At 38.3% G+C, this 23,613-nt stretch overlaps 1 protein-coding gene across 2 annotated transcripts in view; it reads left to right on the top strand.

The window, feature by feature from the left end:
- htr4 (5-hydroxytryptamine receptor 4) overlaps positions 1 to 23,613 on the top strand; it is a 98,462-nt gene that overhangs the window by 53,162 nt on the left and 21,687 nt on the right. For both annotated transcript variants that reach the window (XM_087798512.1, XM_087798511.1), the window contains exons 3-6: positions 3,831 to 3,944; positions 9,193 to 9,393; positions 14,990 to 15,143; positions 19,988 to 20,556. In XM_087798512.1, coding sequence (XP_087654638.1) covers positions 3,831 to 3,944; positions 9,193 to 9,393; positions 14,990 to 15,143; positions 19,988 to 20,556 — 1,038 coding nt within the window. The remainder of the gene's footprint in view (positions 1 to 3,830; positions 3,945 to 9,192; positions 9,394 to 14,989; positions 15,144 to 19,987; positions 20,557 to 23,613) is intronic.

Here is a 23,613-nt window from a genome sequence, read left to right on the forward strand (position 1 = left end):
TAATTCGTTTTTTATATGCATTCTTTATATTCTGATTATTTTTTTTCATTTGTTCTTTTCACCTTGGTTGGCTGCTGTGTGGTCACCTGAACCCTAACTTCACAAATTAATTACCCCAATGCAAAAACAAAGCTCCCTCCGTCCATCTAAATATATTAAATTCTCAGTTTGATCTATTTTCCAGGAGTCCTCAAACAACTGTGCTTTCCATTAGAGGCAGTAATTATTAAAATGTCAAGTGTTTCTGGACCAGCAAAGTCTTGGAGAAACGGTGGAACTTGACCTGGGATCAGCTCCGCAGTCGCAGCGTTTGCAGCGAGTCCTTGAGAGTCGGCGGCCGACATTCCTGTCTTGATGCAGACCCGCTCTTTAGATCCAATCAGCATCTGGCACTCAGCGGCTCGCTCGGGAGTCGCTACCTGATCTGGCATCAAACCAGAGCCGCGTGTTCAAACCAACCACCAAAATTCAGGATCGTGTTGATGTGAGCGAACAAGTGAATGTGCAGATGTGAGAAAACTATTTTCGTTCTCATGAGTAACCCCCCCCCCCCACGCGACCTACATTTCACTCCGGACGACTAATCGAAGCTGCTACTCGCTGATTGCTCTAAAGTTGCGGGTCAAAGGTCGTGTGGATTGAGTGTCGACAGAGGTGTATCTACTCGCTCCAGGTTCTAGTATCACATTCCTGTGTAGTCCTTGTCCTGTGGCGCGAGAAACACACTTCATTTGATCAAAAATATCTGAACAACCGTTTTAATTGGAACTACTGTAACCACACAAAAATGCACACATCAAATTCATCAAGGATTTTTTTTTGTGTGTGTATTATTTAACATTTGGCATAGGGAGGCCTGAAGGGACATTTAAAAAAGAAAAACCTTTTGGGTGTTCAGAAACTTTTTTAATTACATTTTTTTTTATACATCCATAGCATTATCTTTGTTAAGTGAAACTCAATATTTTAAATAATAATAAATCAATAAAATAAAATAAAAACACCAGTAGGATTAAAAAAAAAACAACTAAATAGCTTTAATATTTTTTCAAAGAACAGAATAATTTTCCAACTGAAAATTTACAATTTTGTCGTTTTTAGTTATTGTTTGATGAGGTTTCATAGGTCTGTATATTTAAAAGCCACTAGATCACACTTTCTTCTTTATAGTATTTGACAATAAACAATAAAACCTCTCTTTTTTAAGTGTGAGAGCGCCCCATATTGATCTTTTTATCTGGAACCTCAAGGCCTGGTGGTTATCTTGCTGTACGTTCCTCCTAGTTTGATTCCCATCGAAGTACATTAGGTCTGTGCAATATACCGGTTTGTATCAAGAAGCTCATAATTTTAATTATGATGTGAATCTTTCACATACCACTAAACAATTTCAAAAACGTCTACTGCAGGAATATTTTTTCAGCGGGGACTCATTTCACTGCCACACTATAAGAGCGGCTGCACAGTAAAGCAGGAAAGACCCCTCAAAGCAAAGAGTCAATATGATTTTTTTTTTTTAAAGAAGAGCCATGTTTGTTGGCTTCAAGCGTCCGGACCAAGCGCTTGTTTTTGGCAGCTAGCAGTGGCATCTTTGTCTGCAGTGAACAGTCATAGATCCATTCAGGACATTAAAGGAACTACATCTAAGAGAAAGACATGGCAGTGGTTCGAGACAACTATGGTGGTCACATATCACCTCGCCAAGGATACAATCCCAGTTGAAATTGTTACTTCTTTTTTAGATATTCACCTGTTTTTGATAAAAGATTAATCATTATTCATGCGATGAATATGTTCAATAAATATTTTGACTCAGCTATCATGCTTATTCTTAGCTACAAAACCGATATATTGAAAAACACTAAACTTCACATGATATTTTGGTCAACCTGCACAGTCCTACTGTCATGAAACCTTTTTTGACTTTGGCCAACTCTTGATTTATAGAAGTTTTCCTATGTATTCAAGTGCATCTTGTTTTAAGAAATATAAAATCAGCTCCTTTTTTCTATTTCTATTACCTTTTCTTTCTTAAAGGGCAACTTGTGTGAAAACCCAACAATCCTGACTCACTCACATGTTTCATATGTTGAAGTCTTCCTCTCCAAGCTGCAGTAAGTCTCTCATCATGACCATGTTTTGAACTTAATACTATATAAAGTTCTCGCCGGACTTAAATCTGGGCAAACGAGAGGTTACGAGAGCGGAGTCCATTATGACGTAATAATGGCTTCACTCCTCCTCCTGCCAGCTGGAATCAAGCCCTGCTTTGTTTATACAACAAGTCCCTTGGACTTACAGGATTGATGACGACTTTACAGACCTTGATGCTTGATCAGTGACAGCACAGTGGGTGTGGTTATATTAAACAAGATTTCATCTCCAGACAACTAAGTGTTTTCAGTGGGGAAGCCTTAAGATCATTTTCTAATGTAAATATTTCAATGAAAATAGTGTTTTGTACAAACAGACACGAACTGATGAGTACAACAGTCAACCGCCTAAGTCGAGCGCCGCTGATCAAAGCCCAAAACTCATTTCCACTCCGCGACTCGTCCTTTGAGCCTCTGATGTCGAGAGGAAACTCATTTGTCAGATTGGATGTATCACGCTGTTCTGCAGCCACAGCGAGAACTTCTGACATTATCAGCATATTTCACACGACTTAAAAGCAGAAATGTCTCGCTGAGACAGAGACACAAGTGGCTCCGGTCCTCAGAGGACCGACTGCGATGTCAGAGATGGATTAAACAAGTTTATTTCAAAGAGCTCTTGAGGCTTTTATTCATTAAACTTGCAGTAGTCATCACGCCTGAAGACATTTGGTTGAACCCTGTCTGAGGCTGATCGTCTACGTGCCACGTCAGCAACTTTTACGTCCTCACAAACAGCAGGTGGCGCTGCTACGAGCACCATCTCTGATGGAAGATTATTTAGAATCCTCTGGAGAATCTGAAACGTGTTCAGTGAAGTAACTTTGAGAACAGATTTTGAACCTCATTAAGCTTCCCTGAGTGCTCAATAAAAACTTCCTCGGTGACCTCTTCGCCACCTCGCAACCTTAAAACTACAAACAGCAGCCGGCTCGCCAGACTGGAGTCGAGAGAGTGTGAATACAAATGAAGACGGCAAAGAATCAGTGAGAGGGAACATGAGGAGAAAAGATCAGAGAATTAATTTGTAACAGAGGAACGGAGTAGGAGGTGAAGAAGAGAGTGCAGGCAGGGCGAACTGGTTAGCTCTTTCGTGTAGCAAAATGTTCCGTTTCTTTACATTTTATATCCGTCAGAAGGCAAAAGACAACTCTGCCCTTCCCTTTTCTTGGGTATTTCCAGGAGTCTTGAGTAAAAGAAAGATGTGGAAGCTTTAATAGGAAGTTAAATTGAATAAAGTATTTGAATTCCTTGAAGAAGATGTCGGTGTTTAAGATAAGATAAGTGATTATGTTAGAATGAAAGTAACACTGATGAAGGAAAGGAATTTGGTTGGGTAAAGGAAACAGACTACGCAGATTGAGCATCAAAGCAACATCAAATGATTGTGTAAAGCTCTTTTTATCTATGTACTTTAACTATTTATCTTATCTTATTATTATTATTATAACCAATCTAGCTACATTTTGTTCGCCCAACGACAAAAATGGCTAAATATTTTGTGTCTTTTACACCTCCAGTCTAGAAGAATCGTTGGATGTCAGCAGGTTACCACACTTGTATTAAATAAGCGTTTGCATGTGTGACCTCCGTGTCTGTCTGTATTAGCGATGGAATCTGCCGTGTCACTCCGACCTCATGTTTTTTTTGTTGTTTCTTTCATTTTTGTCTCCATAGCGACACCATGCCCAAGCGGTTGGCTCTCATCTGCTTCCTGTCTCTGGTCATGCTGATGAGCATCCTGGGAAACCTGCTGGTCATGGTGGCCGTCTGCAAGGACCGTCAACTCAGGTACAATTCCCGGGACTCAAGACATACAACATCTCATTTGTGTACTTGTGTGTGTTGAATGTTTCAAATACATGTTTGGCCAAAATCAGTCTTTAGAAATGTCAGCTTAGACATCCAGGAGAGACTCGTATTAGAGGCGCTTGTTCGAATGAGAATCTTTTTGAGGTGTCTCTGGTATCTGGACGTGATGTTTCTCCAGGGAGGTTTTCCTAGACTACCGAGAAACTCGGACTCTCCCTAGTCTTTCTTGCATCTCCAGAGTAGTTGTAGAATCTCGGGGGCTTGTTCTTAAGTGAGGGAAGGATAGAGATTAAGGGTCTCTTCAGTGTATCAACCATTAAGACTTGCTGGAGGTGGAAAGGTAGAGCTGAGCCAGAAGACAAAATCATCAGTGAAGTTGTCCCGACTCAGTCTAAGAGAGCAAAGCTGTGTCATCCAGGAGAGTCGCATAGTAGAGTCAACTCTCTCCCAAGGTTACCTTGTCAAGGATGGACTTTTTCATAGTAAATTGTGGGTGGAGGCCCAGGGTAGACCCAGGACACGGTGGTCAGATTACGTCTCTCTTTGGAGACAGGAAAGTCTTCTGCTGCCGCCAACCATGGACAACAATGAAGCAAATTTATGAATATACTTTATTGGCCTAAAAAAGCCACGTAATGCATTGCAGCTTCTAGTATCAAAACCCCCAAAACCAAAGAATGAAACCAAAGGGTTTCGATTGAACTAATTTTAAATATTCATACTCTGAGTTGATTACGAAAGTTAAGATTGGGACCTTTCACAACATCAAAATTGTTTAAAAACTCACCAACATTTTGTTGGTTGTTTTGTCCTTGTTTACACGCAAGAGAATCCACAAAGGAGTCTCTCTCCAGGAGAAACAACACTCCAGGAGCTGCTATTTTCTATCCCGTCGAGGGATTTTGGTGAATCTCCCTCGCTGTCCTCTCCTGGAGCGTTTGCAGAAACAAGAGAAGAGCGAAAGTTTATACGCCTGAACTTTGATTCTGAACCCACCGAACTATCCGTTCAGCTTCGGTGTCGCTTCCATTATTCCTGTTAAATTAATCTGCGTCAGTGAGACGGTCGTCAGATCCGTCGGTAATTATTGTTAATCTCTGTCTGGATAATTGTGTTATTACAATTAGATAATGACTCCAAATGAGAGTTCTGTTTCCACTGACGCCTCGTATGACGTTTCTTTTCAGAGCATAAGGTCAGTGACACACCAGCAATTTTATTGTCATCCTAGAATCATCGCATTTATTAATCCAACACATTTTATTCCTTTGTAGTTCAGCTTTATTTATTAAATAAGGCTTTTTATAATTATCTGGTTATTTTCATCAATGTTTCTAATGTTTGTTTTTTTTGGCATCTTTTATTAATAATAATAATAATTATGACCACAAAACTTTCTTTTAATGTGTCAGGCTAGAAAAAAACTAAAGATTTGCTTTAAAATCACAATAATTTTACTCGTAACAATGATAGTAATACAGAACCTTCTCATATAATATCCCACTTTGCTCTGAAGTAAGGACTGTTTCCGTTGCATCTTTATACTCCATCGTAAGTTATTGATTATCCGAGAAACACGAACAAAGTTAACCATTGGAAAAAAAGACTAGAATAATATACAGATGTTTTTTTTATAAAGCAAAAAGGTTAAGTGTTCTTTCTGATGGTTTATCCCCAACAGTTACCAGCTCGAAACAATCTAAAGTCTAATAATAATGATCATTTTATTTTTGTCTATTTTTCACCCTTTATTTAAGTGTAACATTTACATTTGTCTTTGTGTTCATATACTTTTAGAAAAATATTCTTCTCCAACAATGAATGTCTACCTTGCCACAAATGCACCCTTCTTCTATCTATCAACCTAAATGTCCCAGCTATATAGGGCAATGGGTGGGGGACACCTTGGACAGGTCAACATACACTTGTCTCTTAAGGCTTCTGTGGTGTGGGAGGAAATCGGAGTGCTCAATGTAAACCCAACCTCTTTTAAGTGTTGTCAGTAAAATATTTCATGTCAAAGTTGAAACAAAAACATAAAAAAATAGCTTTTTACTTTACAAATGATGGAGTTAGATATTGTCCCCACAACCCTGGCACACTGGGAATTCCTCACATAAGCAGTGAAATCACTCCTGTGTGAATGAAGTTGACAAAATCAATAGTTTTATTAGCCAGAGCAAAATATGGTTTAATTATTTAATGCAAGATGAGAGCAGGGCTGCTTGTCGGGCGTTGAACTGAAGACACATACACACCTACACACATACACACCTACACACACACCCCCCCCCCCCCCACACACACACACACACACACACGCTCGTCTCTCCAGAAGGGAGTTGATTCGGCCAGAAGGTGATTCAGCGGAGCTAAACGACTCATCAATAATGGGCCGACACAAACACAGTCACTGCTACAACTCGCCCCTGTTTTTCACACTCGGTCGAACGTGTGGACAAACACACAACTTTACACATACACTTAAACACACAGACACACACACACAGATGCTCTGCCAGTGCCGATGCTGTAAATAATAAATGACCCATTTGCCTGAACATCACTCAGACTCGGCCGGTTTAAGTAAACATGACCCTCAGACTGCAACTGTAATGTGATATCACCTGAATGAAAGACTCGCTGGGAAGATGAACCTCCACCGAACACACTCGGTTATTAATAGGACATCCAGGAGGATTCAGCCAGGCTGTGTCCACTGGGGTGACAATGTTACTTTGATGAACAGGAAAGTGGAAGGGAGGTTGTGGACGGCCATTTTTTAATAAAATGTCAACCATATATATATATAGATAGATAGATAGATGTTTATAAAAATTAACATTAGCATGTAGACTGCAGACCTCTCACTTTAAGGGCGAAGGGCCGGCAAAATTCTGATGAAAAGTCTACCTTAATAGTTGAGGTACTATGCGTTTTTCTGGAAACTGCTTAGTGCTAAAAGAAGGCAAAACATGTTGGTGGATTTATTACTTTTAACAGGCTGTAACTTTTACAAAACTCTCTTTTCATTGAAATATTTACATTAGAAAATGTGCTTAATCTTGTTTACCATAACCACACCCACTCTGCCGTGATTGGTCAAGCATCAAGGTTTGTCTCTGTGTGCGTAATAAATCCTGAAAAAGTCTCCACCTCCAAGGGACTCATTGTATAAACAAAAAGAGCGGCATCATTTAAGCTGGCTCAAGGAGTTGTGAAGCCATTGTTATGTCATAATGGACTCGTAACCTCTCGTTCGCTAAGATTTCAGACATAGGAGAACTTTATAAAGTAATAACTTCAAAACTTGGTCATGATGAGGGAGCATCTTGGAGAGGACGACTTCGACATGTGACATAGATAGATAGATAGATAGATAGAGAGATGGAGAGATGGAGAGATGGAGAGATGGAGAGATGGAGAGATAGATAGATGGAGAGATGGAGAGATGGAGGGGGGCATAAGGGGACAGAAGACCCCCATGAAAATTCAAATACATTAAATATTGATTAAATGCCATATACCATAGTTAATATATATTAATAGCAATGGGTTGCTTAAGCCTCACAATACAGTGTCTACCTTACCTTGTATTGTGTCAAACATAATATATAACGATGACTTCTTTATTTAAGGGAACCCCCCAGAAAAATGACAAAGGTCTCAGTTATTTTTTAACGTATGACGTAGATTCTCTTCCGAGAATTTTTCAGTGTAACGTTTGCTCAGTCAACCTTGCCGTCTCTAAATGTCACGACACGTCACATTGTGAAAATGCCATAAACCACCTAGGAAAGCCCCCCTGAGCGCCGTGTGAGTCGAAGCTTTTATTTTCACATCACGCTGTTTTGTTGACAAAAACAAGAATGTGTTGTGAGGGGAAACAAAACCTTCAAATTTGGATGAAAGAGCTCGTCCAGGTGATCCACAAATGTTTAATTATCAACGTTGTTTTGAAGAGAAGCCAAAAAACTCCTTTGACGCGCGTTAATGAAGCTTTTGTTTTATTTAGCGCGTTTAATCAAGGAGCTCCTCTGTTCATTACTAACTCGTGCTGTGGCAACAAACCCCCATTAAAATCCTCTGTTTACGAACGATTTTTTTTTAATTAAACTATTTACTTTTCATTAATATAATAGATTTAGAATTTTGGAATTATAAGATTATGCAATGATATTTTTTTAAGGTGTCACACCAATTCAAAAAAAGAGATTAAAAATGCACAGAGATTATATTGAAGACAAAGAGTAAACATGTTTAAAAATAAAAAAAACAGAACAACGGTATTGTTGATGATAATAGAAACAATTATAATGTGAATCAAATAATAAAACATAAAATAATCAAGTATATATATATGACAACAATAAACATTAGTGCAGGACAATAAACATAAGTACAAGAAAAACAATATATATAATAAATATATAATTAAGAAGAAACACATACTACAGAAGTTGGTTATTTTAGAAATACTGTGTCAATATTAGACTTTTTTTTATACAACAGACAATAAAACTTTTACACTGCTGTAAAACAGTTTTACCAATTGACATAAAAATAGTAAGTTGAAAAAGTTGTTTGTTCATTTTTCAGTTGTAATTAAACTTCTGGCCACTACATGGCAGCATTCATTACGTGCTGCTAAAGGAACACTGAAATCCAGTGAGATCCTGGCGTTTTGACTGAGGACGAGAGGATACAGTTAACTCCAGCAGTTTTTAAAGTTTATGTTTGGACATATTTTGGTTTACAAAAAAAAGTAGTTATGACTTCATCAAGGTTCATGTGGGCTGTAAATTCACTAGACAATACTACAAATATATCCTCGTTACTACAGTGTCGAAATATATCTTGTGTTTGTCCTTGTTTCTTGATATGTATCGTATCGCCAGATTCTTGCCAAAACACAAGCATGCGACTCTGACACAAGCGTTAACTCGTAAACAAAGAATTCAACAACTATTAACACATTTTAAAAACGTTTGTGCTGATTCATTCTGTGAAATCATTTTTTTAAATAATGGCATCATATTTATCTCCTACTTCACCAAACACTCAGAGACTCTCCTTGAACTAAACCTGCACTTGTTCTCCTCCATCAAATTAGTTTCATCAAATATGTGTTTAATGTTTTTATCTTAAAAACTAGCGTCGTCAAGCAACACAAACGATAACTTGACGACCTTTTTAATCGTTTGTCAACCACGTTTGTTGTCTTCAGGAAAATCAAGACCAACTACTTCATCGTGTCGCTGGCGTTCGCCGATCTGCTGGTGTCGGTGTTGGTGATGCCGTTCGGCGCCATCGAGCTGGTGCATCAGCACTGGATCTACGGCGAGACCTTCTGTCTGGTCCGGACCTCTCTGGACGTCCTTCTGACCACCGCGTCCATTCTTCACCTGTGCTGCATCGCTCTGGACAGGTGGGTCTGCATTCTCGTCCGGCGTCTGTTTTTCCATCTGCCGAGGTCTCAAAGCGGATAAGATGAAGTCGCTTCTTCCACTCGCTTAGCTCTGACGCTTCATCTCCTCCTGCTGCTGTGAAATCTGCAGGGATTTACGGAGATGATGCTGTGTGACATTGTCCCCCCTGGTAGGATCTCACACCTCATGTGGAGCTGCGTGATCGCTGGTGTGTGAGTTGGTTTCCGGACTGTTTATGCGCAGAGAGCAAAACTGGAGGGAAAACAAATGAACTGACTTGAATATTGACGACTTTTACAAAACGACTTCTCAAGGACGCTCGACTTCAGTTGATGGATTTAAGATAATTTGATTGTTCAAGACACGCTTGACATATGGAGGGTTTTAGTCTCTAATGTCTCCTGGGCTAGTGAGGAGTTAGGAGGAAGCCTGAGGCAGACACAAGACATGCAGCAGAGTCATGCAGCAGAGTCTCTCCCGTGACAATTTCGGTATCAAACCAGAAAAGCCGGAAGTTGTTTTTTTACTTTTTGTTTTCATCTAAAATTTCCAATTCTACTTATTTTTCCCTTCTCTCTACATTCTGATTTTTGTGATGTTGATCATTTCTCATAGGGCAGTGGTCCCCAACCTTTTCCAACTCGGGGCCCACTTTAAAGTCTCAAAAACCTTTGCGGCCCATAAATAAATACAAATAAAAGCATTGTAATGCGTTCTCAGAGCACTTTTTTTTATTGAAGATTGAACATTAAGGACTGAAATCAATAAAGGAGATACATATTAGAAGCTCCACAGTTACTAACACAGCATCTTTAACATGTTGCAACACTTTCAGTATCAGACTCACACACAGACAAAATAATTAAAATGTTTAATATCCTTTTAAACTTAACTTGTTTTAACATTATAAACATTTTTATGTGTATTTTTATTTTTATATAGTTACATCGATCCTCCCACAAAAATTTGATTCCATTTTGGACACGATTTTGCGGCCCACTTGCAATACCTTCGCAGGCCCACAGGTTGGGAATCACTGCCATAGGGCAATAAGTGAGGGACTCCTTGGAAACGATACCACAACATCAAAATCTTTAAGTTTCCTATTAAGGCTTCTGGGGTGTGGGAGGAAATCAGGGAGCTCATTGTAAATCCACCCTTTGTCTAAGTGTAGCCATTACTATAATAATATCACATTTTATGATAACAAGTTAAACAAAAACCCAAACTTTTTTTTTTTGCTTTACAATTGTTTCAGTAAAATATTCTCCCAGGACACTCAGCAACCCTGGCATACTGGGAATTATTCACATCTTCGCTATTATTTTAGAATAAATATTTTATTGTTCAAATGACGAAATCTTGTCAAGTTTCAGTATTTGTTTTATTTATTTTTCCTGGTTCCGAGTTAGACTTATTATACAAGCATTTTTGATGTACTTATTTTTTCTACAGTTTTTTTAGGATTAGTTGTGTGTCTAAAGATCGACAAGTCCTCTGATGTGTTCCAGTATCTGTTACCCATTAAACTCCAGAGCAGATTGATTTCATTTAATCGAGTGTTTTATATGCGTTTCAAGATAAGGTGGTTTACGTGCACAGTCACTGCTTGGCGGCCATTGTTCTGCTGAAGTAAGGTCAATTACACGCTCATGTTTATCTTTACTCTTATTGGGACTCGCAGAAATAAGAGCCTAAATTGAACAAAGCAAAAGCTCTGAGCTCAGCAACGGCGACGGAGGAAATTGTCTCTTTATTCAATTATCTTTCTGGAGGAGCATTGTACTCGTCGACACAAAAGCTCTCGCCATGTCCCGGAACAATTCAGGGGAGGCAGAATCCACTCAGGACCCTGTGGCCTCTCTCATCCTTCCGACCTCCCAGAGATCTGATCCTCACCCTAGTCCCTTTTCTTACTATGTCTTTCTTTCTCGACAGCAATCTCTCCTCACGGGTGTAGCTCAGACTCAAAAGTGTACAGCAGGGGGCCGAGGAGATGAAGTGTTTTGGACAAAAGACGAGGTCAGTTGCCAGAGCTGAGGGCAGGAGGTAGTAGAAATGAGGCCTGTCAAAACAGGGCAGTGTACGAGGTGGTCCTAGTCCAAGAAGTGGTAAACATATTTGTCTGCTTCAATATTATATAGGTGTGTATTGGCTAGTAGCTCAGGATACTTGAGCAATGATACTATTTATTGTGTTTACCGTACTAACATATCGGATATATTTGTAGTATTGTCCAAGTACTTGACTTTGGGGCAGAATTTACAGACCACATGACCCTTGTCATAGTTGGAACTGCTTTCATTTGTTTTAAAACCAAAATATGTTCCAACATCAGTTTAAAACCTGTTGGAGTCGGCTGTATCCTCTCGTCCTCAGTCAATCGCTGGGATTTCGCAGGATTTATTTTGTCTGCATAGGAAATAATGACACCTGCTATTTAGTGGGTGAAAGTTTAATTTTAAAAAACAAAAATTAACAAATAAAGTGAATGTGTAATTTTTAAAAATAAAAATAAGTTGATTGAACTGATCGTTACTGAATCATTAAAGAACAATGGTTAAAAAATGTTCTTTTTAACTTCCTTTAAAATAGTATTATTTCTTTAGCTGCAGAGGACTTAATGATGCCGTTGATATTTGCATGTTAATTTTATATAATTGTATTGTATAATAGTGTAGTGTGTATATATATATTTTTTCAATGTCTTATTTCCTTTTTATATATTTTCTTTCTAACAGCGCTAATATTTAGGAAACCATCAACTCCAGAATGCTAACAAAGTTGTGGTTCTTCCCAGCTGATCTCAAAGTCGAGAGAACAAAAGACACATTAAAAAAAAAAGAAAAAGATTATGGATCAGTTCTTAAGGCAGTTGGAGGAGAAACTTCCCTTCCTGTGTTGGTTCTGCAGAGTCGAGATAAAAGCTTTCTCAGCAACACACGAAAGAATTAAGAGAAAAAATGAGAGAAGTTGCTGCTTCAGATTCGTTTCAGTAGTAACCTCTGAAATATATGCTGTGGTTCGTACTCCCATTGGGGTGAAAAAGGCAAAGGACACCCTGGACAGGCAGCGGGATTTGGGAGTCTGAAGCTGGAGGATGTGTGTGTCCTTGCGTGTGTCAGATTAACACGTTATTTAATTTGTATTAAGGACCTACATGTCCCAGAAGCCCCCGAGGCGGTGTCGAGGTCAGGGAAGGTCTGCCAGCTTAATGAAAAAAAAAGAAGATCCGTCCCGTGAGAGGGCGGTTCCTCCGAGGCAGGACCGGAGACCCGCTAATGAGAGCAGAACCGAGGCAGCAGCGAGTGAGGGCACCTTGACCGCCCCGGAGAAGTTAAAACTGCAGCAGCGTGTGTCGCTTTTGATTACATGGATTACCAAGATTCATGCCTGGATGATCCCGGACAGTCATGTGATGCAAAACTTGACCTGGTTCATCCAGTTGGTTCCTCTTATTTGAGCTCTTGTCATGGGGGCAGCCACCAGGACGAAGAGACCCAGACTTCTCTCTAGGATTTCTTGGAATTCCTAGGTCAACTGGGAGACATTTCTCCACTTTCCAGCGGCTTCATATTATTTTATTTTAACTTTATAGCGACAATAATGAGCTGAAAATCTCGATAATGAAATAAAAAAAGGTAAAACGAAGCGTTGGAGAACTTCAATAACAAGACTAGAATATAAAAAAGATAAGTGTGATTGAATAAAGTCTAAAGATATGAATACGAAATCAAAATTGCCATAGACAAACTCAAAAAATGGATTGTTAAAGACATTTACGCCGTTAAAACTAGAGTTGAATGTATAATAATGTAATAATAATTTGAAAATATACAGCATCATTAAGATATGTAATGGCTTTAATAAGTTAATTGATTTAATATCGACCAACATGAAATTTGAAATTGATATATTTTAATTTCTGATTTAAAAAATCTATAATTATTGGCAACAAAAGTGAGATTGTAAGATATTTCTCTCTTTATTTAAAGATGTTTGCATCTGGATGTATCTTGGAGATAAAATGTAACAAATTAATTATCTAAAAATATGGTTTATTTGTCACCAGCAGAAGCTCCTGTCTCTTTTTACTCAGTATTCAGTCATGTGAATTGACATGTCAGTGAAGTTCACTGGACTGTGACCAAAAGTTGGTACAAAAAGGAAGATAAAGTTTATTTTTCTATGTGGGGAACACACTGAAGTGATTGATGAATCCTGTTTGTTTCCCACTGGCTGTGAAATAAATCTAAGCTGACGTTATCAGTGTGTGTTCAAGGTTGTTGGTTCATTTATAAACGTATGAAAGTGGAAACGCAGATGCACAAGCTCAGAGATTTCTTAGTTTTCTTTGAATCTTTTCAATTTTGAAAACACTTTCATCTTCTTGTCCTTTGTGTCCAAACATCTTTCCTTCTTTTTGTTGTCTCCAAAATCCAAATGTATTCCTCTATATCTTACACAATAGATGCAGAATTGAAATACATTTTCATTAATATTGTATCCAAAATAATGCCCAATTATTGCTATTTCCAGTCTTAATAAAACAGTGAAGTCCACGCATTTTTAAATGAATTTTTTTTTATCTTCTTTTTCTAAGTACATATGTCAAAATAACAGGGAAGAGGATTTCTAAATCCTGTCACGAAGAAATACTAGTCTGAGATTTTTTTTGTTTTGTTTTGCAGCTTGTTATCAGAATGGTATTGATCCTGCAGCAAAAGATGCAGCATCTGTTGCCTCTGAACTATTCCTTCTCCGGGAACTTGGCTGCCAGTCAACACCAGCTCGCGTGCCGGAGACAACTAGAATAGTGAGCGAGAAAAACTGACGGAAGATAGAGGGAACAGCTGCGAGAGAAAGCATCACTATTTATGCGACTTGTGAAAAGGACAGCGGGTAATAAATGGTGACTATGAGGAAGACGTCAGCAGGATGGATGCAGATTCATCTTTTAGTTTTGGGTTTAAACAACTTTTATGGAAGTAATTCAAAATTAACTTGACACTTTATTCAAGGAACAGCAGCTATTTCAAACGAAAAAAAGGACTATTCCTGAAAAGCTCACTATCATCGATGTTTATTTAATTTAGAAAAGGATTGACTCTGGAGACTGAACCGATGATGGATGGATGGATAATAAAAAGTAATTAAAGTATATTAAAATAACCATTTTTAGCAAGAAATGACAAGTAGAGCCAGATCCGGTTTTACTATAAACCTTCAGTTCCTCGTCTCTTCCCGGACCTCTCACCCCATTCCTCTCCTCTTTACACTCCATCACTCATGCGAATCCATTCATGCGCTCGCGAGCAAATGAGGATGTCACCACAGATGATGGCTCGTCCGGGCAGATGGCTGGGAGTCCCTGCATCTTAATGTGCCACGTATATCCACGCTCGTGGGAGAGTAATGGCTCGGAATACGAGCCGAAGAACAGATTCCGAGGGATTGTCTGTTAGCATCTGAAATATGCTGAGAGGATTGAAGCGAAGGAAGGCGGCCAAGTGTAGATTATGACGTGTTGAGTTTGTCCTTCCGAGCTGAAGACTTTTGTTTCAACACTTTTTGGTTCTCGCTGTCTTTTCACAGGTACTACGCCATCTGCTGTCAGCCGCTGGTCTACCGCAACAAGATGACGCCCATGAGGGTCACGTTGATGATCGGGGGCTGCTGGTGCATTCCCACCTTCATCTCCTTCCTGCCCATCATGCAGGGCTGGAATAGTATCGGCATTGACCACGTGGTGAGTGAGGTTTTTATTCTTGAACCCTGGACCATCTAAGACCTTGACTAAGACGACAAATGGGAGTTTTTAACCAAAATAAACACAACTTTAAGACTCACTTTCTAACTCAATAATTGCTCTCTTTTGTCTCACTCCCTTTCTTTTTGTTTCTAGTCTCCCTCCGCAACCAATCAATGACAAATTGAGGAAAATAGTCAGAAAAAATTAATGAAAAAGTTGACATCAACTGCTGTTGCAAAAGAAAAAGACACTAAAAAAACAAAAAGTAACAAGTTATATAAAATCAAATTAACAGAATACTAGTTTGTAAAGATAAAAAACTAATTAGAGAGATAAAAAAAAAAAAGCTTTTTTATTTGGCATTCAGAAAAAAATGATCTGCAGTTAATTATAAAGGAAAGATTACAAAAAAGCCATCTGAAGAAATTAAGAAAGCCGGAGTGGAGCTTCTAACCAGAATAAAACAACTTTAAGACTCACTTTCTAACTCAATAACTGGTCTTTTATCTCACTCCCTCTCAATAAACTCATCATCATACTACTTACTACTGTACATCATTAAAAAGCACTTCTGCTCGAATTTTCTTTTGGTTTTATTTCTAAAATAATCTATAGTTGTATGAGGAAATATGCTTGTTTCTAATGTCCATCCGCCACCAATCATCGAACAAATTGAGGTTAATAGTCAGAATAAATTAATGAAAAAGTTGACATCAACTGCTGTTGCAAAAGAAAAAGAAACTCCAGATTGATGTTTAAACAAATGTGACTGTCTGAATTAAACAAACACAACATGTAACAAGTTATATAAAATAAAATTAAGAGAATATATGAAAAGCCATCTGAATGAGATGAAGATTGAAGAACAGTTAAAAGTGGGGTTTTTAACCAGAACAAAACAACTTTAAGACTCACTTTTTCACTTAATAACTGCTCTTTTTGTCTCACTCCCCCTCATTGAACTCATCATCATTTGGCATACATGAATCTTCTTTTTTTTAATGTCCATCCGCCACCAATCGATGTCAAAAGACGAACTATAATAGTGGAAGATGAATCTAGGAGACGATTATCTTCCAGATAACAACACCATTTGTAGTTTTCGTTCATCCTTTTCATGTGGCATTACAATGGACACTCGTATTGAGGCCAAAATTAAAACTGAAGAAACTAAAACTAAAAATCTGAAGAAACCTACAGAAATAGAATTAATAAATATATGTATAATGCTGTTGACTCTGTGGAATGTATCACAACAAATCTCACCAAAATTGTCAAAGTAAAAAGTTTTTAAGAGGTAAATTTGAGGTCGAAAAAAAAGGAAGCTTATTTTTAATAGTCTGACTTTTATGCGACACTGAGCTCCAGTGACTCACAGTGACACATTTTTCTCAGTGGGTCTAATTAGAGCACTTGATTATTCTGCAAAGTTTGTGGCTCCTGCCAAAAACTACACCTGGGTGCCAAAAACACCATAGAAAAAACGGAATCCCAGCTGTTTATTGTTCTTAATTGCCATTCATTCATGGAGGCGAAACACCGACTGTCATATTTGGAGGTGGAACACTTTATTGTCTGAATAAACTCTGACGTTGATGAAGACAATAAAGTAAGTTAAACTATCACGGATGGATGGATGGATGGATGGATGGATGGATGGATGGATGGATAGATGAATTCAAAGTTTTTCTTCCCCATTAGAAGTTTGACTTTATTAATCCCTCTGGAGATCTACTTTGAGAAATTCGGTTCCCAGTTCACACTAGACAATAGAAGCTACAGAAAGTTTCATAAAAATAAGAACAAGAGAACAAAGAAAAAAAACAAAGTGCAAATATAGAGAACATAAATCAAAGGAAATAACACAAAAAAGGAAACAAAGATTAACATAGAATACATCATCCTAACACATAATTTTATTTTTTATATACTTATTATTATTGTAACCACTTAATTAGACATGTTCAAAGGATTAGTACAGGCCATTTATGGCCCTTGAATAGGTCACATGTGGCCCGCTGTCTATGATATAAACTATAAACACATTGCAAAAAACTTTTTATGACCCACAAGTAAATTGCAAACCCCACAGAATGCACCTGTTGATGTTAGGATCGTCACTCAAATCTTCGACTTAATACTTAATACAATTTTCGATACCACAAGGATATAAAAAATGTGTTTTTTTTATGAACCAGAAAAATGCTTATATAAAATAACCTCCGTTACAAAATTTTACAATTAACCCTACCACCCGTTAAACATTTATAATAAAAAAAAATAACATTAAAAACTAACTATGATAACATGTTTCAGGTCTGAGGCAGTGCAACAAATAAATCATTCATTCAAAATGACAAAAATAATTAGAGTTTTAAATTACAGGGTCACAGCCATTAAGAAGATAAATTCTTAAGTATTTGGATACAACATTTTAGTATCAATACTTCTCAATACTTTTGAAAACCTTTAGTTGATCGTCAATTCTCAATAGTGAAAAGGTTTTCCTGTGAGTCCATGAAAACAATTTTCAATTTTGTGTTGAACTGGTTGAAGATAAAGACACCCCTAATGTCATAACCCTTGGTATGATGAAACTTTTTCTTCATCAAATATGGCCCTCTTCTAAAAAAGTCTGGACACCTCTGCCGTTGTCTTTCCTTAGTAACAATCTTCTCAGTTCTTCTGAGCTAAGCTAGGTCACTCATATCAATTGTGAAATTAGACCCACTGATGTAAAATAATTCCCTAGAATTGTCTTGTATCCGGAAAATTCCTACTGACTCAAAAGTGTCTCATTAGCCTCGAAGTGTTACTTTTGGAAGCTAATACTTTACAATAATTGAACTCCCACTACTGGAGTCTGTTTTCTTCTCCCCCGGGGACAAAGTCCTGTTGTTAAAAGCACAGTCCAGCAGGCGGCTGCCAATCTTCTCTTCAGGAATCCAAGGAATAATTGCTCACGTGGGAGCAGATGAGAGCGAGAGTCCGTGTGGTGCAACGAATCAAACGTCCTTTAATACTCTTAAAGTCTGGAATTATAATAATTGTGCCTTTTTAAGATCGTATTCTTTGTCGTTGATCTTAGTGGATTATACTTGCTTTTTTGATATTTGATGATTTCTTAAAGAATAAATGGAATTAAACTTCAAGACAGATAAATCGATTGGCTCCTGCCTTAGTGCAGACTGCCTTCTTCTGATTAATCTCTTATAGATCTTTGAGGGGAATCAATAGCTTTTGCTAGTTGGGACCGATGTAAGTAAGTAAGTGATTTATATTTAGAGCCCTTTTCAAGACCAGGGGTGTAACAATCATTCCAGTACAGTATATCCATACTTCTACTTGCTGCCTCTTTACATTGACAATATGCTCAACATACCTCAGTTGCTGTTTTTTTTGTTGTTGTTCTTTGGATTATTTCCTTTGCCAGTTTCCCCCTTATCTGGATGTTGATTCTTGGAGTTTAAAGGCGCTAGAGGATTAGCCTGGTGTCTAGGTACACGCCCTCAGACTCACTTTCTTTCTCAACAAATGATCTTTTTGTCTCACTCCCTCTCAGAGAACTCATCATCATGATAGCATACATCATTGGAAATCCATTTTTTTTATTCAATATTCATCCTCCCCAATGCAGTGACAAAAAATATGATTTTTTCGTTTCAATTCAGTTTGTTATTAAGTTGCCTGTATCCATCCTTAACCAATCGTTGTCCAAAGACAACGGAAATAGTGGACAAAGAAGGAAGTCTACACTGACATTATATCATAATATACGTCTGCACTGCTACTGGTCCTGGTCGGGTTTTTTGACAAATTTATCTTGTCAAGACATCAATACAAGATGGACGTAACAGATGAGTAATATGGAGGTATTTGGATGTTTTTAAGTGTCTTTTTGGACAAAGATGAAAATGGAAACAGCTGAGAATCTGTCGCTATATTAAACATGGATTGTTTTTCAATAACTCTAAAAGGAACAGATTACTCTGAAAATAATCCCAACCCTTAGTTGACATGAGGGTGAGTAGACAACTAGTGAAATTTACTGTCCCTTTAAGGCTCATGAGGATTTGCCTAGTAAGCCCTCGAGAATCTTGGAGTGTAGTCCAGCTGTGAAAAGTAGGAACAAGTAGAACAAAGTGGCGTCTTCATCATTTCAATGTGTCTTCATCCTTTAATTCCCTTGATCATCCTCCTCCCACCATCGTGTCCTCATTCGCCTCAACCATAAACGTTGTCGTTTGTATTTCTCTTCAATCTCCAACATCATCTTCCAAACAAAGGTTTTAAATTATATTTATGTTATATATATTAAATGGTGACATTTCCTGGGGCCCACTAATGCTTTGCTGCTCTATTTAATGGTCAGACACTAACGGTGTTGGCGTCAGATTTCCATACTGAGCGCCATCCTCCCACAGCAGTTTGGTTTGATCCCTGCGTTATTCATCGTGAAGCTCTGAGCGGTGGTTTCCCTGCTGAGATGAGATGATAGTGCGACTCAACTATGATTAATGGAAGAGCTGCTTGTTCAGGCAAGCTACAGGCATTTCATTTTGAGAAGCCTTTAAGTTGATCAATACATTCAGATGAGTGAAGACCTACTAAATCAGTGACAGAAGAAGAAATGGTGTCTAATTTCATGAAAGACATTGATTGAAAAGCTGGTTGGAGTATTTTGGGAGATACTTCCAAAGTGTTGGCTAAATGGGCTGTAGGACTAACGGCAGAGATAAGGTCTTAAAGCTGATAACTTGTGAATAACCAAACCTAACCAGTGTGGCTCCTTTTATTATCTTTGTACTGCTAAAAAAGGCGACCTTGTCTTTTTCCTCCAGATCGAGCAGAGGCGATACACGGAAGGCAGCAACTCCACCTCCTGCGTCTTCATGGTCAACAAGCCCTATGCCCTCACCTGCTCCGTGGTGGCCTTCTACATCCCACTGGTCCTCATGGTGCTGGCCTACCAGAGGATCTACATCACCGCCCGAGCGCACGCCCTTCAGATCAGCATGCTGCAGCGGGCCGGCGGCGCCGGCACCGGTGCGCCGGACTCCGCCGACCATCAAAGGAATCACAGGATGAAAACTGAAACTAAAGCGGCGAAGACGCTCTGTATCATCATGGGGTGTTTCTGCCTCTGCTGGGCGCCCTTTTTCGTCACAAACGTGGTGGACCCGTTTATAGACTACACGGTGCCAGACAAACTGTGGGCCGCCTGCCTGTGGCTCGGGTACATCAACTCCATGCTCAACCCCATCCTTTACGCCTTCCTCAACAAGTCCTTCCGTCGTGCCTTCCTCATCATCCTGTGCTGTGGGAGGAAACGGTACCGCAGGCCGTCCATCCTCGTCGGCGGAACTCCATGTACGGCAACACAGATCAACGGCTCGACACACGTTCTCAAGTGAGTAGAACCATCTTGAAATGTAATACCATATGGCAAAAAAGTACTTAATGGTTTACAATTTTCTGGACACAAATTCTTAAATGGTTAAATGTCATTGGTAAAACAATAATGCATGCATGGTTTGGGGTTTTGGCAAAGGTCAGAAAACATAAATAAAACAAATATTCATTTCATGTTTTACAAAATAAATCTTGTACCTCTTTTTGTGGGAACGAAGATCCGAGCATGATAACCTGCAGCGCTGCATCTGTCTTCATTGGACTGATATAATCGCTGAAAGAGCAGCGAGACGGGAAGGGAAGAATACCAAGCTGAAACATTTGCTCTCTCCCGGAGAACATAGTTAATGCCTCGGCCTTATCCGGCGAACCGTGCTCTATGTTTAGAAATACTAATGGGTTGTAGGAGTAATAAGTCAAGGCCTTCTACTGAATGTCAGCAGCCTCTGGGGGGGGGGTATCTGCAGAGATAATGGTGAGTTTCTGTCGAACAAATAACCATTGATTATGTATACGAGGTAATAGGAGGTGACTTTTCACATAATGCTTGAGGGGGGTGGGCCGTCGGTTTGTGGAGAAAAGAGAGCTAAAGGGGAGATCTATAGACTAACACAAGCTCCAACATTGTGTACCAACCTGGAATTAAAGGATCCCTTGAGCACAGTTATGTAAAGATAGAAAGAAGAAAAGGCTTGGAGTCAATGGAAGATAAAATCCTCAATACTGTGTCAAAAGTGCAACGTGGTCTTCGTACGTTTATGGTCCTAATATGAATGATACATGACATTCATTGCAAAAGACTTAGAATATGCAGAAGTCTGTGATGAAGAACTCTGCCGTACCAGTTGTCTTGTCTTTGCAAATGGTGATAGAGAAGTCGAGGTTCAAAGTGTAAACGTAGCTACATTTCTCAACGTCTCTAGGAACCTTGAGTGGGAGAAAAATCCATCAACATAACATCTAGGGCGACGTTTAAGTGTCGTTGTCGGCGTTCAAGGTTCTGCCCATGCTGGCCAACAGTCCGTCAAAAGTTTGCAATTATAGCTTGTCAAGTCCTAGTCTGTTTCATCCAAAAAAGGTACTGTAGTTTCTTCATGATGATGTTTGCACAAAAAGAAAAAAGTCCAGGTGATGACGTATTGCTTGCAAACTTGTTTGTCTGCAAAAATAGTTGTCGCTGGTCCACCGACCAAACGTCTTCCTACAATCTCTCCAGTGACATCTATCTGTCAAAATACTCTGTCTAAGAGGAATAATTACAGTTTTTATTCTATAAAAAGTACAAAATAGGCAAACGAAATGGCTGCTACCATCTCAAGTCCATCAGATCTTTTTCCTCACTGCATACGTCAGCGTAAATTCTGACCAAAGTCCAGATATAGGCTGTTAAGTTGCCCCAACTGTGCCGAATCTCTCACCCTATTATCGTATCACAAAATCATCTCTAAATTGTCTCTACGTGTAAATTTGAACGTCTTCTATTGCACCTTGGTAGCTGTGAGCTCATTTTCTCTGAAAGACATCCCGATAGTTCAGCTCTGAGACAAGACCTTGAACAAACGTTGGGTCTTTCATTCATCACCTGATTTAAAAAACAAAAACAAGTGCCTTAAAAAGATGCAAATAAAGCCATAGTTAATCGCGCCTCTCAAACTTTGACGAGGTGATAACCGCTCTGATTCAATTTCAACTGTCAGTCTGTGCTTTCTCACTGCCGGGTCTAGCTTTAATAGCTTCCGTTATCTTCACATGGTCAGTAAAGGAGATGATAAGGAAATAAATTTCCTAAAATGGATTCTCTGCCCATCAACGTCTTTTCTTCCTGATGTGTCGATGATTCAAAAGGGCTGCGAGCAACAAGACATTAAAAGATCCTCAGCAGAGGGACTTAGAAAATAATTTCTCCAGAGTGGCTGTAAAAATTCCAGATCCTTTTTAAAGCCGGATTGATAAGCACAGGCATCAAATTATGTTGATTAATTATATGTTCTAACACAAAAACTAAACATTTATATTCAAAAACATTATCCAAACATTTAAAGTGGCCTGTCAAACATACTTAAAAGACATTTGTCCCAACCTCCCAGTGAAAGAGCCGTAGCAGCTTTGGAGGTTTCACGGAATATTCTGAAAAGAGGGGATTGATCATGCTCTCAACATTTTGAAGAACATCTACCCAACCTTGAAACATACTTAAACGAATAATACTAGGTGCTAGGTGGGAAATGCTATATTCGAGACGACATTTATCTCAGTGACCTTTCAACCCACCGAGGTCTTCATGTGGCATGTACATTATCCAGAGCAACAAAGGCATTCGTGGTCACAAGGTCGCGGTCGGGCTGCGATGATAAGCTTTCGCGAGATTGTGCGTTCTAATGGATGTTTGAGTCAAACCGTATGTTCAAAACTGTTCTACTTCTTTGCTATTAACAAGAAGAACATTACAACATATGATTTTACAGTGTTGGATATTCAATGGATTATAGTTGTTTTTAAATATTTCTGTTGATAATAATACAATCATGTATACATTTGGTCCGTTATATTCCTTTTATTCTTTTTAACAAACAAACTTCTAAAATAAAATGCATTAAAAGCTAGGCAACTGTTAAAAAAGAAGGTGATGTATAATATATATATATATATACATATATATATATATATATATATATATATATATATATATATATATATATATATATATATATATAAAATGAATGTACAAATTACAAGAAAATAAAACCAAGAAGCAAGTGAAGTGAAGGCATGAAATGAACACAATTCAACCCCTACAATTATACATACATAATTATTCCATCATGTTTTCTGTGAACTTGTATAAGTCCAACTTTAAATATATTTTCTTTATTATTTGATCATCATTTTATTTGTTATCAATTCTATATTTATATTGTCGTGGTACAATAGAAATATAGTTTTTCAATCAAGTTTTTATATATGTATATGTACAGTATATTTATATTATTGTATTATGACATTATGAGGCTTTCTTTATTTACTCTTTGATTTTGATTTTTTGAAACTTTCTACT

Source organism: Callionymus lyra, chromosome 9, assembly GCF_982586985.1.
Source record: "Callionymus lyra chromosome 9, fCalLyr1.hap1.1, whole genome shotgun sequence".
Lineage (NCBI taxonomy): Eukaryota > Metazoa > Chordata > Actinopteri > Syngnathiformes > Callionymidae > Callionymus > Callionymus lyra.